The sequence below is a fragment of the Phoca vitulina genome, unplaced genomic scaffold, assembly GCF_004348235.1.
Source record: "Phoca vitulina isolate PV1807 unplaced genomic scaffold, GSC_HSeal_1.0 scaffold19, whole genome shotgun sequence".
NCBI lineage: Eukaryota > Metazoa > Chordata > Mammalia > Carnivora > Phocidae > Phoca > Phoca vitulina.
This window is the reverse complement of record NW_022589722.1, coordinates 26,109,725-26,124,450: the sequence shown is the minus strand read 5'-3', so window position 1 is coordinate 26,124,450 and position 14,726 is coordinate 26,109,725. Positions and strand designations below refer to the sequence as shown.

At 39.5% G+C, this 14,726-nt stretch overlaps 1 protein-coding gene across 1 annotated transcript in view; it reads left to right on the top strand.

Moving 5' to 3' along the window:
- ENTHD1 (ENTH domain containing 1) overlaps positions 1-14,726 on the top strand; it is a 107,749-nt gene that overhangs the window by 14,901 nt on the left and 78,122 nt on the right. Inside the window, exon 3 of the mRNA XM_032416315.1 lies at positions 7,582-7,824. Within this exon, the coding sequence (XP_032272206.1) occupies positions 7,582-7,824 (243 nt within the window). The remainder of the gene's footprint in view (positions 1-7,581; positions 7,825-14,726) is intronic.

Below are 14,726 nucleotides of genomic sequence, written 5' to 3'. Positions count from 1 at the left end.
GGCTATAATAAATTAAACAGAGCCAAGATACCTGGAAAGAGTGAGTTCAAGAAAAAGAAAATATTTAAAAGTGTAAAAGAGTTGCTTTAGATTTTGGTTAGCTGTGTTAAGACACTAAAAGCTGAATAACTGAAATCTGAGGGTATTCCTTCTTGTACAGGAGGGACAGAATGTGGGGGGGCGGGGGGCGGTGTGAGGCAGGCAGTTCCCAGGCGTGTGGGGTAGTGGCTAAGCACTGTGGGAAGAATCTAGCTTCCCAGTGCATCAGACTTGATTTTCTCTCTATGGCAGTAGTCGGAATTCTTTAACAGACCCCCCCCCACCCCGATGGATGGTGGTGGGTGGATTCATTAGTGCGAGGTAGATGTGCTCATTTTCAGAGAGGTGGGTTAATTAATACAAGGCCACTGAACAAATGTCATCTCCTGTAACAAACATTCTTATAGTTTTGATGAACAAATGAATTTCCTTTAAACAAACACCCAGGCTTTGGGTCATCATAAGCCTGTTCTGTTATTGTTAAAAGTTACTTAAAAGTTATATTACTGTGAGTTTGGGCGCCTGGGTGGCTCAGTTGGTTAAGCGACTGCCTTCAGCTCAGGTCATGATCCTGGAGTCCCTGGATCGAGTCCCACATCGGGCTCCCTGCTCAGCAGGGAGTCTGCTTCTCCCTCTGACCCTCCCCCCTCTCATGTGCTCTCTCTCTCTCTCATTCTGTCTCTCAAATAAATAAATAAAATCTTTAAAAAAAAAAAAAGTTATATTACTGTGAGTTCAAACAAAACCTTTATACCTAAAACAGTTGAGTATTTTGGATCACCTTTTGCTCCTTTGAACAAATATAGTCGTTGGTCATCACAACAGCAAGAAACAAACCATGAATCTATTTAAACTTAAATATGCTAGTCCAGCCAGTCTTCCCACGTTTCTCTTTACGTATTGTATACACGTGGACAGCAAAGTACAGTAAACAAACAAGGGAGAATAACCAGTTTAGCACTTTGGTGCTGTGTCAACACAATCACTCTCTTCTCAAGGTTCTCATCAAATAAAAAAGCTTACATTTGTATGCCAAATTCAGTCAAAGAAATTAAAGTCTGTATTGTGGTCTTTCTATAGAGCTAGTCTCTACCTTCTAGCTTATTATTAACTTTATGACTTTGGGAAAGTTTTTTACTCCCCCTAAACTTACTTTTCTCATATGCAAAATGGACTTAGTGAGGACTGGAGATAATGTCTGAAAGTCAGATACCTAGTAAGTCATCAGTCAGTATTGACTAATACTATTAATCCTTGGTGTATTTTTACTCTTATTACTTTTATTTCCTGCAATGTATGTTCATGTCCAAATAACGCTCAGTGCACCCATTCACTAGGAAGGACTTTGCCCTGTTTCCACAGTTTCCGCTCATCCGATGCACCTTGCCCACACATCTGTTGAAGCACGCTGCTGTATGACCCAAGTACATGTCAGTCTCCTTCACTGGACTGCAGGGTTTAGAGAGCTGAAGTTACTTTACTGGTATCTCTGTTTCTTCACCCAGTTTGGTGGAGATGCCGAATAAATGTTTGCTGACTGAACAGCTGACTAGTGGGCTACTGTAGGTCCGAAGGTGGGCTTGGAAACTTTTTAATTTTTTTCATTGGTAGGTTTTAAGAGCTTCTCATTATCCTAAATGTTCTTCTGTTTTTCTACAGTGTTTCTACATAATAGGTTTATTTTTATTTATCCTGTTTAGTCTTTGGAGATCATTTTTGATGTGAGGATTCATGTCTTTTCTGTAAAATTTCCAGCCCCTTTTGCTCTGAATATTGCTTTTTTGTGATTACCATAATTTTCTTCTTTTGAAACTTCTTCTAAGTGAATACCAGGCCTTGCAATCTGTCCTTTATGACTTTTAATTAATCTTTTTAATCTTGTTGCCTCTCTGCGTTGTATTTTGGAAGAATTCCTTAATACTATTCTTCAACTACCAACTATTCTTCGATTATCTCTCCAACTGTTAAATTCTGGAGTTTATCTTGGATGTGGAGGGTTTTTTCTTTTTAATCCCACTGACTATAGTTTTCATTTCTAGGATTTTTAATTGGCTCTTTTCATATCCATCTATTTTTATTTCATTTCTGCCTATTTTTGTTTTGTTTCATAATCTCATATTTCTTGTTGTGGATATGATTCCTATATTAATCTCTCTTAATCGCATTTACTTAAAAATCTTTGTTTAGGGAGCGGCTGGGTGGCTCAGGTGGTTAAGCGTCTGACTCTTGATTTCAGCTCAGGTTATGATTTCAGGGTCCTGAGATCAAGCGCCACATCGGGCTCACGCTGGGCGTGGTGCCTGCTTGGGATTTTGTCTCTCCTTCTCCCTCTGCCCCCCCACCCCCCCACCCCCGCTTCATGCATGCGTGATCTTTCTCTCTCAAATAAATAAATAAATACACAAACAAATGCATAAATACATAAGAATAAAAATCTTCGTTTACAATTTTAAAATCTAACAATATGGAATATTGATTTATAGAAGATCTTACAGAATCCTATAGAACATTGATTTCATTTAGAGTGAAGTACTGTTTTGATTGCTGCTTTTATCAGCCATCTTTCTTAAGCATTAGATTTTTTTAAAAAACTATTTTGGAATGTTAGTTTTCTATCTTGTTTTGACTGGGAGATTCTTCCTCCATCATCTATGTTCACCCTTTTATGTTGGTTTTCAGTTCTTGCCAGCCAGGTCCTTAGAGGCTCCCGTACAGCCCTTACAAAGGCATCTCAGGGCTCATGCCCTGTGATAGAACCAGAGTGTCTTAGATGCAGTCACTGAGGCGGGGGATGGCTCGGTTTAAGCCTGCACACCTGTCTTCTGGCTTCCGGACCCACAGCTACAAATATGTGACAGCCCAGGAAGCAATTAGCAGCTGGTTTTTTTCCCTTCTTTTTCTTTTCTTTTCAGCCTTTTCTCACAAACATGGATACCCCCTAACATCAAAGAGTGAGACCAGCTCTGGTTCCCTAACACCTGAGGAGCTGAGCTCCTGGCTGCCAGATCAAGAGCCCAGCAGCCCTGGGGCTTCAGCCCTGCTCATCACCTTTTCATTTCTCATACATTTCTGGTTTGTGGAGGTTTTTATCTTGTTTCTGAGACTGGCAATGTCTATTATTGCTGTGTATTTGGAGCAGAGCAGAGGGGTACTTTGAAGCATGAACTTACTGTGCCAGCTTGACTGAAGGTTTTTTTTTTAACTTGAAAATAACACTGTTGGGGATACTTCTCCCCTCCCTCCCTACGCCCACACTCACCCTCACCTTCAGAGACATTGTGGTGGATAGAGGGTAAGGGAGACTCGAGATAAGTAAATAATTCAGAACTCCACAGGCAAGATATGAGCAGGGCCTGAACTAAGGGAGATGGAGAAGAGAGGATGTGTTAGAAGATACTTAGTTGGTACCATCAGTAGACATGGGGTACTGAGTGTGGGGAGGTGAATGTTCATATTTCGGGCTTAGAATGGAGATAAAATTCATTGAGAAAGGAATATAAGAAGAAGAAGAAATTTTGATTGGTTAGTGGGTCAGGTATGGAGGGAGGGGTGTTAGATATTTTATGACCACAGTTTCAAGCCTGATACATGTTTTTCTAGAAGTCTGGTGTGTGTCTTTGCTGCTGGTGCATCTCATTGCCCAACATTTTTGAATTTACTGTATTTCCAGATCTCTTTACATGATGCTCATTTGTGCATTTACAGACACTCCTCCCCTGCATTTGGGACATTTTTCCTCAGCATGTTCCTTCATTTATTTAACAGACATTTCTGAAGTAACTCTTAAGCAAACAGGTATAATTCTGGCCTTCATGGCTGTTATGCTGTAATGGAGGAAAAAGACACTTATCAAATCAATAAGCAATTACAAGCTGTGGAAGTTCTGTAAGAGACAAGTGCAGGTGCCTGAGTGTGGAAACCAGGCCTGAGCACGTATGTGCAGGCCGAGCTGGGAGGGGCTTGCTGTCTCTCAGCAGGAGGCTTCCTGAAGAAGTGAAGTCCAAGCTATTCCCTCTGCCTGGATGTCTGCAGGGCTGGCTTTTTCTTGCTGTTCAAGATGCAGGTGATACGACTTTTCTTCACTGCACCACAACTTGATGTTTAGCACCTCACTGTTCTTTATTTCCTTCAGAGCATTTATTTTTATCTGAAATTATCTTGTCTTGGGAATCTCGTCTATTTTTTCCTCACTTGTGCTTCTAGAACAATTCCTGACTCACGTGTTCAAGAAGTGATCAAATGACTGCCTGAGTGAATAAGTGAAATCTTGGGTATTGGTCTGGCACATAGTTGCTCTGGTGATTTGTATGTCCTTGTCCTTTGTCTGAGTTTAGGATGCCTCTGCAAGTTGGCTTTCTGTTCGTTCATTTTTTTATCCTGTTGACTCTCCCCTCCACTGGGCCTTTCTGATGGGGGTTGCTGATGGGAGCATACCACCCTCTGGCCAAGGGGATGGGCATGTGACTTTCAAGCTGGGCCAAGCCAAGTCATTCTCCTGGATTTTTCCAATTTGAATGAAGGAAGAGGGAAGCTTCTCAGGTGGCAGAGTGTGAGGCATGAGCTGTCTGTGGCCATGTCCACATTCAGATGGAGGAAGCCAGTCTGCAGGAGGAGAAAATGAAGGTATTACACAAAGGAAAGAAGGCTGGGAGAGGGAAAAGGAGTCCTGGTAGTTCTCCAGTCTCTGCCTCTTTTGTACTTAAGGCCCAGTTTCACAACCCCTGGTTTTCCCATGGCCAGCTCCATTTGAGTTTCTGTCACTTAAAACCCAAAGATTCCTAATTAAAACAGAATATAGCTTTATTTTTATTTTACCCTTCACCTCAATAACAAGTTTTACGTCTTGATATATCTTTGGGTATTGATCTGTTTCATAGTTTGATTTCTCATTTCAGAGAATCCATGTTTTCTCCCTCCCTTTGCCTGTCTTTCTCCCTCTCCCTCCCACCTTCTTCCCCCCCTTTTTCTTTCTTTCTTCCAGACACAAAGGGTTACTTCCTACATGTGTTCTATTCCAGTACAATTCTGCTTTAGTAAGGAGGAGATGCCATCTTGTTAGTACTATTGTTATTATTTAACTCATCCTTGAAGCATGTTTATTGGGTTCTTGGATTTTTTTTTCACTTTCAACTTCGATGCTTTAGAACAGCCAGGTTTCTACTCTCCAGCATGTCGAGGGTGGTGGGGAGGTAGCCAGGGCAGTGCGCAGCCTGGAGTGAGAAGTAAACCACTGTGGCTTGACCTTCCCCATCTGTCAACCTGCTCCCTCAGGGAGGAGCCCTGATGTTTCAGGGAGAAGTGCTTCGTCATTGTGGCTTTCTGCTTGATGTACCTGCTTGGACCTTTGAACTTTTGTAGCTGCTTTCAAGTCCCACCAATTCATGCAGACTCCAAGTGAAATAATCCACATCTGTCCCATAATTTCTAGTTCTGACCTTTTGTAATTAGGGTGTTGCAAGAAACTCTTTCAGGCCAGGCAACTTTCTCAGGCAGCTACATTGTAAATTGGTATTCAGTATCTTTCATCCATCTGGTTCCATTTGCACTATGTCAAGGAGAAAATGGAGACTTTTGGTAATTTACTCCTTTATCAATTCATTTACACAGTAAAGATTTATTGAGTATCTCCTATGTGCCAATCATTCTTCCGGACACTGGAGATACTGGGTGAATGAGGCTCTCTGCTCTCATGGAACTTGTAGGTGAGGAAATAAACAGTAAACAAGTAAACAAATGTATATATAAAAATATTATTATATATTATTATGTATATATACAAATAAATATACACAAAAATATACATTTATATATACACATACACATGTAGGTAAGAGAATAGAGAGTGTTGGGAATGGGGCTATTTTAGAGAGGGTGGGCAGAAGGAAGGCTTCTCTGAGGAGGTGACATTTGAGTAGAGACTTGAATGAATTAGGGACCTAACCATGCAGAGTCCCTGGCAGAAGCAACAGCTAGCACACAGCTTGAAGGAGACACAGAGCCCGGTGTGATTACAGAAGAAGGCAGGCAGAGTGGCTAGGGTAGAGGGAGAGAGAGGAAGCAGAAGGAGATGAGTTTTTGTGAAGTTAGAAATGGAAAAACAAGTTTTTCACTCCTTCCGCAAACCAAGCTACGGCAGTTTTCCAGGGAAAAAGTCGTGTCTGGCACGTTGTCCCCAAGGGCTGACAGTCCCAGCAGGCTTCTATCAGGCGACACTGAGTGGTAACCCAAAACACTGCGGGATTTTTTGTTTATGGACTACAAATTAACTCATAGGAAATTGAGGGTATCAAGAATGATACAGTTCACAGCAGTTATAAAAGAAGTTTGGAAGGAGGAAGTGACTAAAAAATGAGATTAAGAGTAGATAAAATAATCTTGGGAAAGGCGGCAACTTGAGCAAAGGTTTCTGCCACTGTCCATAGCAGTCCTTAATGAAATGACTGGCAGAGAACAGGTTGGCGTCTTTTGTCTAAATGCACCCTACATTTGACCGTTTCTCATTACTTCCACTGCTAGTAAGTTATAGTTGGATGTGTTAACGTTTCAATTCATCACGCTTAGAGCCCAAAATGAACATAGTAGTGGATCTGTAGGGACTTTTCATTTCACTTCTGCAAGAAGACTTGGGAAAACATGAGATGTTATAATATGAGTTGGTCCGAAGATGTGGAGAGGGAAGTGGTTTTCCTTTATCATTTTTCATGGGAGGGGATTGAGAATAGTAACAATAATACTATATATTGGAGTGAGTATACTTTTATATCTGTGAATTACACTGAACAGATATGCTTCTACTGGTTTTCACATAGAAAACTCAAGCACAGACAGACCGCCTAACATATCAGAGTCACACGGATGGTTAAGGACAGCATTGTCGTTAGGATTCTGGTCTTAGACTGTGCTCTGGCACTCTATTAATGGCACCAAGTTGTTTTGATAAGATGTTATGTCAAAGAAAATCTAATTGCCCTTCCTACTCTTGTCCCACCCCAATTGTACTCCTTTAAGGTAGCAGATATTAACACGTGGGGACCCAGCTGGTCGTCTGCCTGCCCATCCATCCATCCATCCATCCACCCACCCATGTACTTCTCTATCAACTTCTCTCTCCTATACATACACAATGATTGATTTTCCTCTGTGCTTTATCAATTTGAATCATACCATGCATATTACTTTAAATCTTTAGCTATATGTCATGGTAATATATCTAGATCTAACTCATTTCTCTTTTATGCCTGTATTGTTTGATTTATTGCAGAGTATATATTGCTTTTAAAAGGAAATAGCATATTTAAAGTGAAAAATTTCATGTCAATATGTGATATGATTTCATCATACATTTATTTTCTTCTTAAAGTGTAAGAAACGGAGTACTTACTGACAATTCCAATGAAACTTAGTTTTCCCTGTACATTTGCTACAGATTTTTTTGCTTTGCTACATTGCTTACATTTTTTTCCCTAATTTTCTTTAGAATAAAAATTAATTGTAACCTCAATGAATATTTTCTTACCTATGCAAATTCAACGTATTTTTCAGGTTATTATATCCGGGAAAAGTCTAAGCAAGTCATAACATTGCTGATGGATGAACAGTTGCTGCATAGAGAGAGGGAAGTAGCATGTCGGACAAGACGGCGCACCTCCTACTCTATGACATTTCCTAAAAGATTACCTGGTACAGCTAACTCACCAACAGCATGTGCTTCTGCCCACACACCAGAAACTCCTGCTTCAGAGAAGAAACGTAAGCTTCTCAAGGTTGCAAGGCTACGTAATAAAAGTACGTATAATGAACACTGTCCTACAGTGTAGTAGGTATCATTTAAGAACAATTAAAAAATATAAAACGTTAGGTTTTAGTACTGAAATATTAATACTATATGAGTACTCCTATTACTATGTTAGACATTGTACTGTATAAAACAAAGATGAAGAATAATAGTAGAAAATTTTATGACTATTTTCTGAATGCAGTTTTTCTGGGTTTCAAATAAAATGGGATTTTTGAGCTTAAATGGTATTAAAGTAGTGACTACTTATTTGGCATCATGATTCATTTTAAGATTTTAATCATAACTGGAATGTGAGACTCAAGGTCTGGGTATCTGTGCATTTTGTGCTGTTTGATCCTACCAATCAAGAAATTAACATTTTCTTAAATGTGCCTCAGAATTCTGAAAGTCTCTAAAACTCCTACAGGACGACAGTGCCTCGTATTTTATAACTCTTTCCTTTGCCTAAAATTTTAAATATGAACTGAACATTTTTTTAGAAAAGGGATTTTTTTGTAATGTTATAGAAGTCAGTAGGAAAATGCGATTATCTTTTCTACTAAATTTGCTAAAATATAAAAGAATGCCATTGTGCTCTATCTTCTCCAGTACAAACCGTGTTGATAAGTTTTGTATAAGGAATGGCCAGTTTGAGGAAGCAAAAAGCATTAAAGAAATGTGACTTGACTCACTGTTCCTTGAAAGGAACTAAACTTCGGGTGCTGTAAGTGAGGGACACAGCAGGAATAACATAGAGTTAAAAGTATTTTCAGAGGCTTGTCTCCTAGCTTTATCATGTAACTCTATTAAGCAAGATCCTGAAAGAACTACAGGTATTCAGTATGAACAGATGTTCCAAATGTCAGTTAAGTATGGAAATTAAGAATGTTAATAGTAATACCAACATGGAGCAATCCTGCTAAAAATCACTGAAGTACTTCTCTGACTCAGTCAAGAGTTCTCAAATGTTCCCTCAGTTTGTGCTTGTGTGGACTGGAGAGATGGAAAGACAGTAAAAGACAGCAAATGCCATCTACATGCTTCTAAAAGTAGTGAAACCTCTTTCTTTAGGGTAGCCATTTTATTTTGAAATAAATCTCCAGGAGTGGTAAGAGATCCATTCCGAAATTTTCTCATGGGAGCTTTCAGTTCAAACTAATACAGAAAAGGAGCTACGGAGTAAAATCACCAATTATAATTCACCCAGAGTTTCTTCACTCCTTTTGCTACTTCTCTGTTGCCTTTCTTGTTCTCCCTCCACTGCTTTTCTCTCTTCCTTTCTCTTTCATTGTAAACTTATATTTATGGAATTTATTTGAAATCTGGATATCGAGCAGAAATTTGGAGCTATAGCAGTGAGGAAAACATAGTCCCTTTCATCATGGAGCAAATATTCTAGTGACAGAGACGGCTACTAACCACACATAAACAAAATAGATATAAAATATTATGTTAGGAACAAGCTCTATAAATAAAAGGAAAGCAGTATTGGGGACAGAGAGTGACAAGGATGGCTTTACTTTAGGTCAGGGAGTGAGGGAAGGCCTTTTGGAGGAGGTGGAAATTTAGACAGAGACCCAAATGAAGTGAGGGGACAATCCATGTATATCTGGGATGTTCCAGGCAAAGGGAACTCCAGGTGCAAACTGGAGGGAGCTTGGCTTGCTTACCTGTAAGCTTAGGAAATGAATCTTTAAATTGCCAAAGAAGTAGCCCAGCCCTGAGACATTTTTATGATTCATGCAAGGAGATCAAGTTTATTGCTTTCTAGTCACTGCTTTTTTTTTTTTAACCCCAAATGATATTTGCTAGCTTTATGACACATCTTATTCACTAAACTGAGCTTGGAATGACTTTTAACTATTTTTAAAAAGTCAGTCTACCTTCAAATGAAGTTTTGCTACAATTTTTTTTTTCATATCACTAAACATGTATTGACTACTTACTAAATGCCAGACACTGTTCCAGGACTGGTAACCAAATTAGGTGTATTTCTGCTCTCTTGGAAGTTATATCTAGTGATGGCTTTCAGCCTGTTTAAAAAAAAATGTTCAAAAGGAGTTTTGGTGAATGATGGAGTCATCAAAATGAATTTGTAGTAAGAGTACTATTTAAAAGTGAATAGTGAATGTTTGGGTGTAAAAACTTAGTAAATTTGTTAAAGATCTGTTAAATTATTTAAAAACTTCGACTGGAGAGGGAGACAAACCGTAAGAAACTCTTAATCTTAGGAAACAAACTGAGGGTTGCTGGAGTGGTGGGGGGGTGGGAGAGATGGGGGGTTGCTGAGTGATGGACACTGGGGAGGATATGTGCTATGGTGAGCGCTGTAAATTGTGTAAGACTGATGAATCACAGACCTGTACCTCTGAAACAAATAATACATTATATGTTAAAAAAAAGAAGAAGAAGAAGAAGATAGTAGGAAGGGAAAAATGAAGGGAGGGAAATCAGAGGGGGAGACGAACCATGAGAGACTATGGACTCTGAGAAACAAACTGAGGCTTTTAGAAGGAGGGGGTTGGGGGGCTGGCTTAGCCCGGTGATGAGTATTAAGGAGGGCACATATTGCATGGAGCACTGAGTGTTATACGCAAACAGTGAATCATGGAACACTACATCAAGAACTAATGATGTAATGTATGGTGACTAACATAACATAATAAAGTAAAATTTAAAAATATTTTTAAATATTTTTATTTAAATAAAATAAAAACTTCGTTTATCCATCACTATGTATATATACCCATATGCATACTAGCTACATAGATGTGTGTGCGTTCAAGAAAGAGTAATTGTATTAAGCTTAGCAATACTAACCATTTCCATGTAGGCATTGAATCTGAAGCTGTATTTTATTTATTTATTGATTGATTGATTGATTTTCAAAGATTTATTTATTTGAGAGAGAGAGAGAGAGCGTGTGCGCACAGAGGGGGAGGGACAGAGGGAAAGAATCTTCAAGCAGACTCCCTGCTGAGCATGGAGCCCAACATGGGGCTAGATCTCACAACCCATGAGATCATGACCTGAGCTGAAACCAAGAGTTGGGTGCTTAGCCAACGAAGCCACCCAGGCACCCCAGAAGCTGTTTTTTTTTTAAAGATTTTTTATTTAATTTATTTATTTATTTGACAGAGAGAGACACAGTGAGAGCAGGAACACAAGCAGGGGGAGTGGGAGAGGGAGAAGCAGGTTTCCAGCAGAGCAGGGAGCCCGATGCGGGGCTCGATCCCAGGACCCTGGGATCATGACCTGAGCTGAAGGCAGATGCTTCACAACTGAGCCACCCAGGCGCCCTCGGAAGTTGTATTTTAAAGGAAGAAAGAAAACTGACAATTTGGTGTGTGTGGGGGGGTGCTGAGGGAGATAAGAAAATAAATTGGGGGAGCATTTTTAGTGGGACAGAAGTAGCAAATGAAAACTTGGAGATAGGTGGATCGATTAGAATTAGGCATTCCCAGAAGTGATGGTAGAAGAGGCCACAAAAATGTTAGCAGCTTAAACATAACAGGATTTTTTTCTCTCTTCTAGAAATAATCCAGAACTAGATATTCTAGGACTGATACGGCTCTTCATGATGTCAGGGACCCAGGGGTCTTTCTGTCTTGTCACTCCACCAGACTCATCATGTAACTTCCACTTCATGATCCAAGATAGCTGTTTGAGCTCCAGCCATCACATCTGACTTCTAGCGAGTAGGAAGAAGAGCTTGAAAATATGAATATTCTGGGGGTACCAGTCGGTTAACTCTCTGGCTTCAGCTCAGGTCATGATCCTGGGATCCTAGGATCGAGCCCTGGGTCGGGCTCCCTGCTCAGTGGAGAGTCTGCTTCTCCCTCTGCCCTTCCCTCTGCTTGTGCTCTCTCTCTCTCAGATAAATAAATAAAATCGAAAAAAAAAATATGAATACTCATTCCCTTTAAAGACACTTATTGAAGTTGCTCATAACATGTTGGCTTGCATATTATTCTTTAGCACTTAGTCCCTCGACACTCCGAGCTGCAAGAGAGGCTGAAAAATGTAGTCTTTATCCTGGACAGCCATGTGCCCCGATTAAAGTTAGCGTATCTATTGTTAAGGAAGGAGAGAATAAATGTACGGGAGAATAAATAGTTCCTACTGTAATGGTAAAGAAAACAAGAAACAAATTAATCATGTTAACGCATGGTTGTCAGACTAAATGGAATAGAAAACATAAATTTGAATATGTCGGAAACTGTAGACAGGTCACTGAGAGTTCATAAAGGACATAATGAGCAGTATTTGGAGATTTCACTTCAGTACCACTAGCAACTAGGAACCACTGTAGGCCTCGGAGAACAGAAGGGATGTTTAGCTTAGTCACAGAACTTAGCTTTCTTATTACTGAAAACAGCTGTTGGTGGAAGATAATTCTTACTGCTTTGTGTAGAAATGAAGGCGATACGAATTGGAGGGAAGCTCTGTAAGAGACAGTTGTTTCAATCCAGCATGTCGCTCTAGGGTTATTGAAATGAGGGAAAGGTAATGTGTAAAGACAGAATATAGAGAGGAAATGGGGTAAGTAGATGATGTATTGGAAAAGAAAGAGAAATTGAAAACGGCTAACATTTCAGTTAGAGAGGCAAGTGATGATATTACACAGGTGCATTTCCATCAGGCGGTATTTAAAGACATCTCTAAATTGTTTAGTTATATTGAAATGTAAAGTTGAATGCATTGCTAGAAATGTGATTCCCAGGCTTTAGGATCTAGAGCTGAAACAGCTGTGCCTAGCTTCTTTGTGGTGAATTAGCAAGGGGAAAATGTACTTTGGAGAAGGTGTTATGCACACATTACTACCTCTACTCCTTTTTTTTCTATTCCTAAATGTTTTCCCCAAAGTTTTAATTGTGGTAGATGGCTTGGAAAATTTTTGTTTAGGTGATTTTATTGTTTGAAGGAAGAGATGGATTGAATGATAATTGTTGTTTGATGTACATGTACTCTTACTACAAATTCATTTCCATGATGCCTCATTCACCAAAACTCTTTTTGAACATCTTTATTTATTTATTTTTAAATATTTTATTTATTTATTTGACAGAGAAAGACACAGCAAAAGAGGGAACACAAGCAGGGGGAGGGGAGAGGGAGAAGCAGGCTTCCCTTGAGCAGGGAGCCCGATGTGGGGCCCAATCCCAGGACCCTGGGATCGTGACCTGAGCTGAAGGCAGACGCTTAACGACTGAGCCATCCAGGCGCCCCTTGAACATCCTTTCTTAAAAACAGACTGAAAGCTATCACTAGATATAACCTCCAAGAGAGCAGAAATACACGAAAACTACATGTGCACAGTTACAACTCGGCTTCTCTGAGCTGTAAGCATCAGTGTCACACCCTTTCCTTAGAGGTGATAATTATAAAAACCATCACCAGAGATATTGCTTACAACCAGACCAGCAAAGCATTACCTCTGTTGGTCATCTGATCTTCCATAAAGAGCTCTTTAGTGATATTATTCTTTGCAATGGAACTTTACTTGTATTAGAGAAGGATTACTCTGGTCTAGGTTAAATGTAGTAGCACTCTATATCATGGAAATATTTCCCTAAAAATCATGTATGTTTCCTGTTGGACCAAAAGTAAAACTTCAAAGTAGTTGTCATGCTTTTATAAGCACAAACACCAGTGTTGGTGTTACTTCCTACGGTGAACCTTGTACTAACAGAGTCGATGTGGAGTCACACTTGGTTGCTGTGTCACACACAGTCTAGATGGCAGGGCTTACGGTACAAATGGCAGTTCCTTCTAAAACATCTGCACTGATGAATGTCAAGCAGTGATTTTTTCAACTTAAAATAAACAAATGTACAATAAAGAAAATAACAAAATAACAGTAGCTTCAATCTCTTATCACCCTAAACCAACCACCATTAACATCTTAGAATATTCACTTCCAGTCTGGTTCTTTTCCTTCTTTTTTTTTTTTTAATTTTTTTTTTTTTAATTTTTAAGTAATCTCTACACTCAGTGGGGGGCCCAAACTCACAACCCCAAGATCAAGAGATCAAGAGTCGCAGACTTTACCAACTGAGCCAGTCAAGTGCCCCTATTTTCCTTCTTTTATTTTGTTTCAGAAAAAAATTACTCTATTCTTGTAAAAACAATACAGGCTCAAAAACACTAAAGAATCAGTCATTTCCAATCTCATCACTCAGAAATAGCCATAATTCATGTCAGATGAGCATAAATTCCAGGCATCTTTCTGTGCATATATACATATAGAAAATGGATAACTAGAGAGAACTTATTTTTTATAAAAATGGCATTGTACTGGATGCATTTTTTTTTTTTTACTAAAAGATATTTTAGGTCTACTTCTAGTGATAAGACTTACTAGGGGCTCCAAGAAACTCATTTATTGCAGAGTAACCAAAGGCTGTAAATGATGAACCATCACATTTCTGGCCTCACTAGGGGCATGGGAAATCTTCAAAGATCTTGCCTTCCAAAAATTTAAATTAATTAATTTAATTTAATCAACAAAGTAAGAACAGGACAAGTGAGCTAGAGTCAGAGTGACTTGGAGCTGGTGCCTGTAGGACACGGCAGGTGCCTGTCAGAGTTGAATTGTTTAGGGGCACTTGTCAATAGTTAAGAAAATGGTTTGGGGCCTGACTTGAGCGTTGGGAAGGAAAGCCTGGGTTTGCTGTGCTGAACCCAGACACTCCAGGTGGGGCTGAAGTGATTCAAGGTAGTTTTCTCTGGAAGAAAAAAGGTCAGTTCACAAGTTAGGATTCACAAGTTAGGATTCCCACTAATTAAAGTCAGGCAATGAGCTCGCAATCCATATTACCAACCAGGAAAAAATGAGTAGCCCCCAAAGACTGTAGATAGTAGAAAGGTCAGATACATGATGTAGAAGAGCTATGCATTTAAATATCTG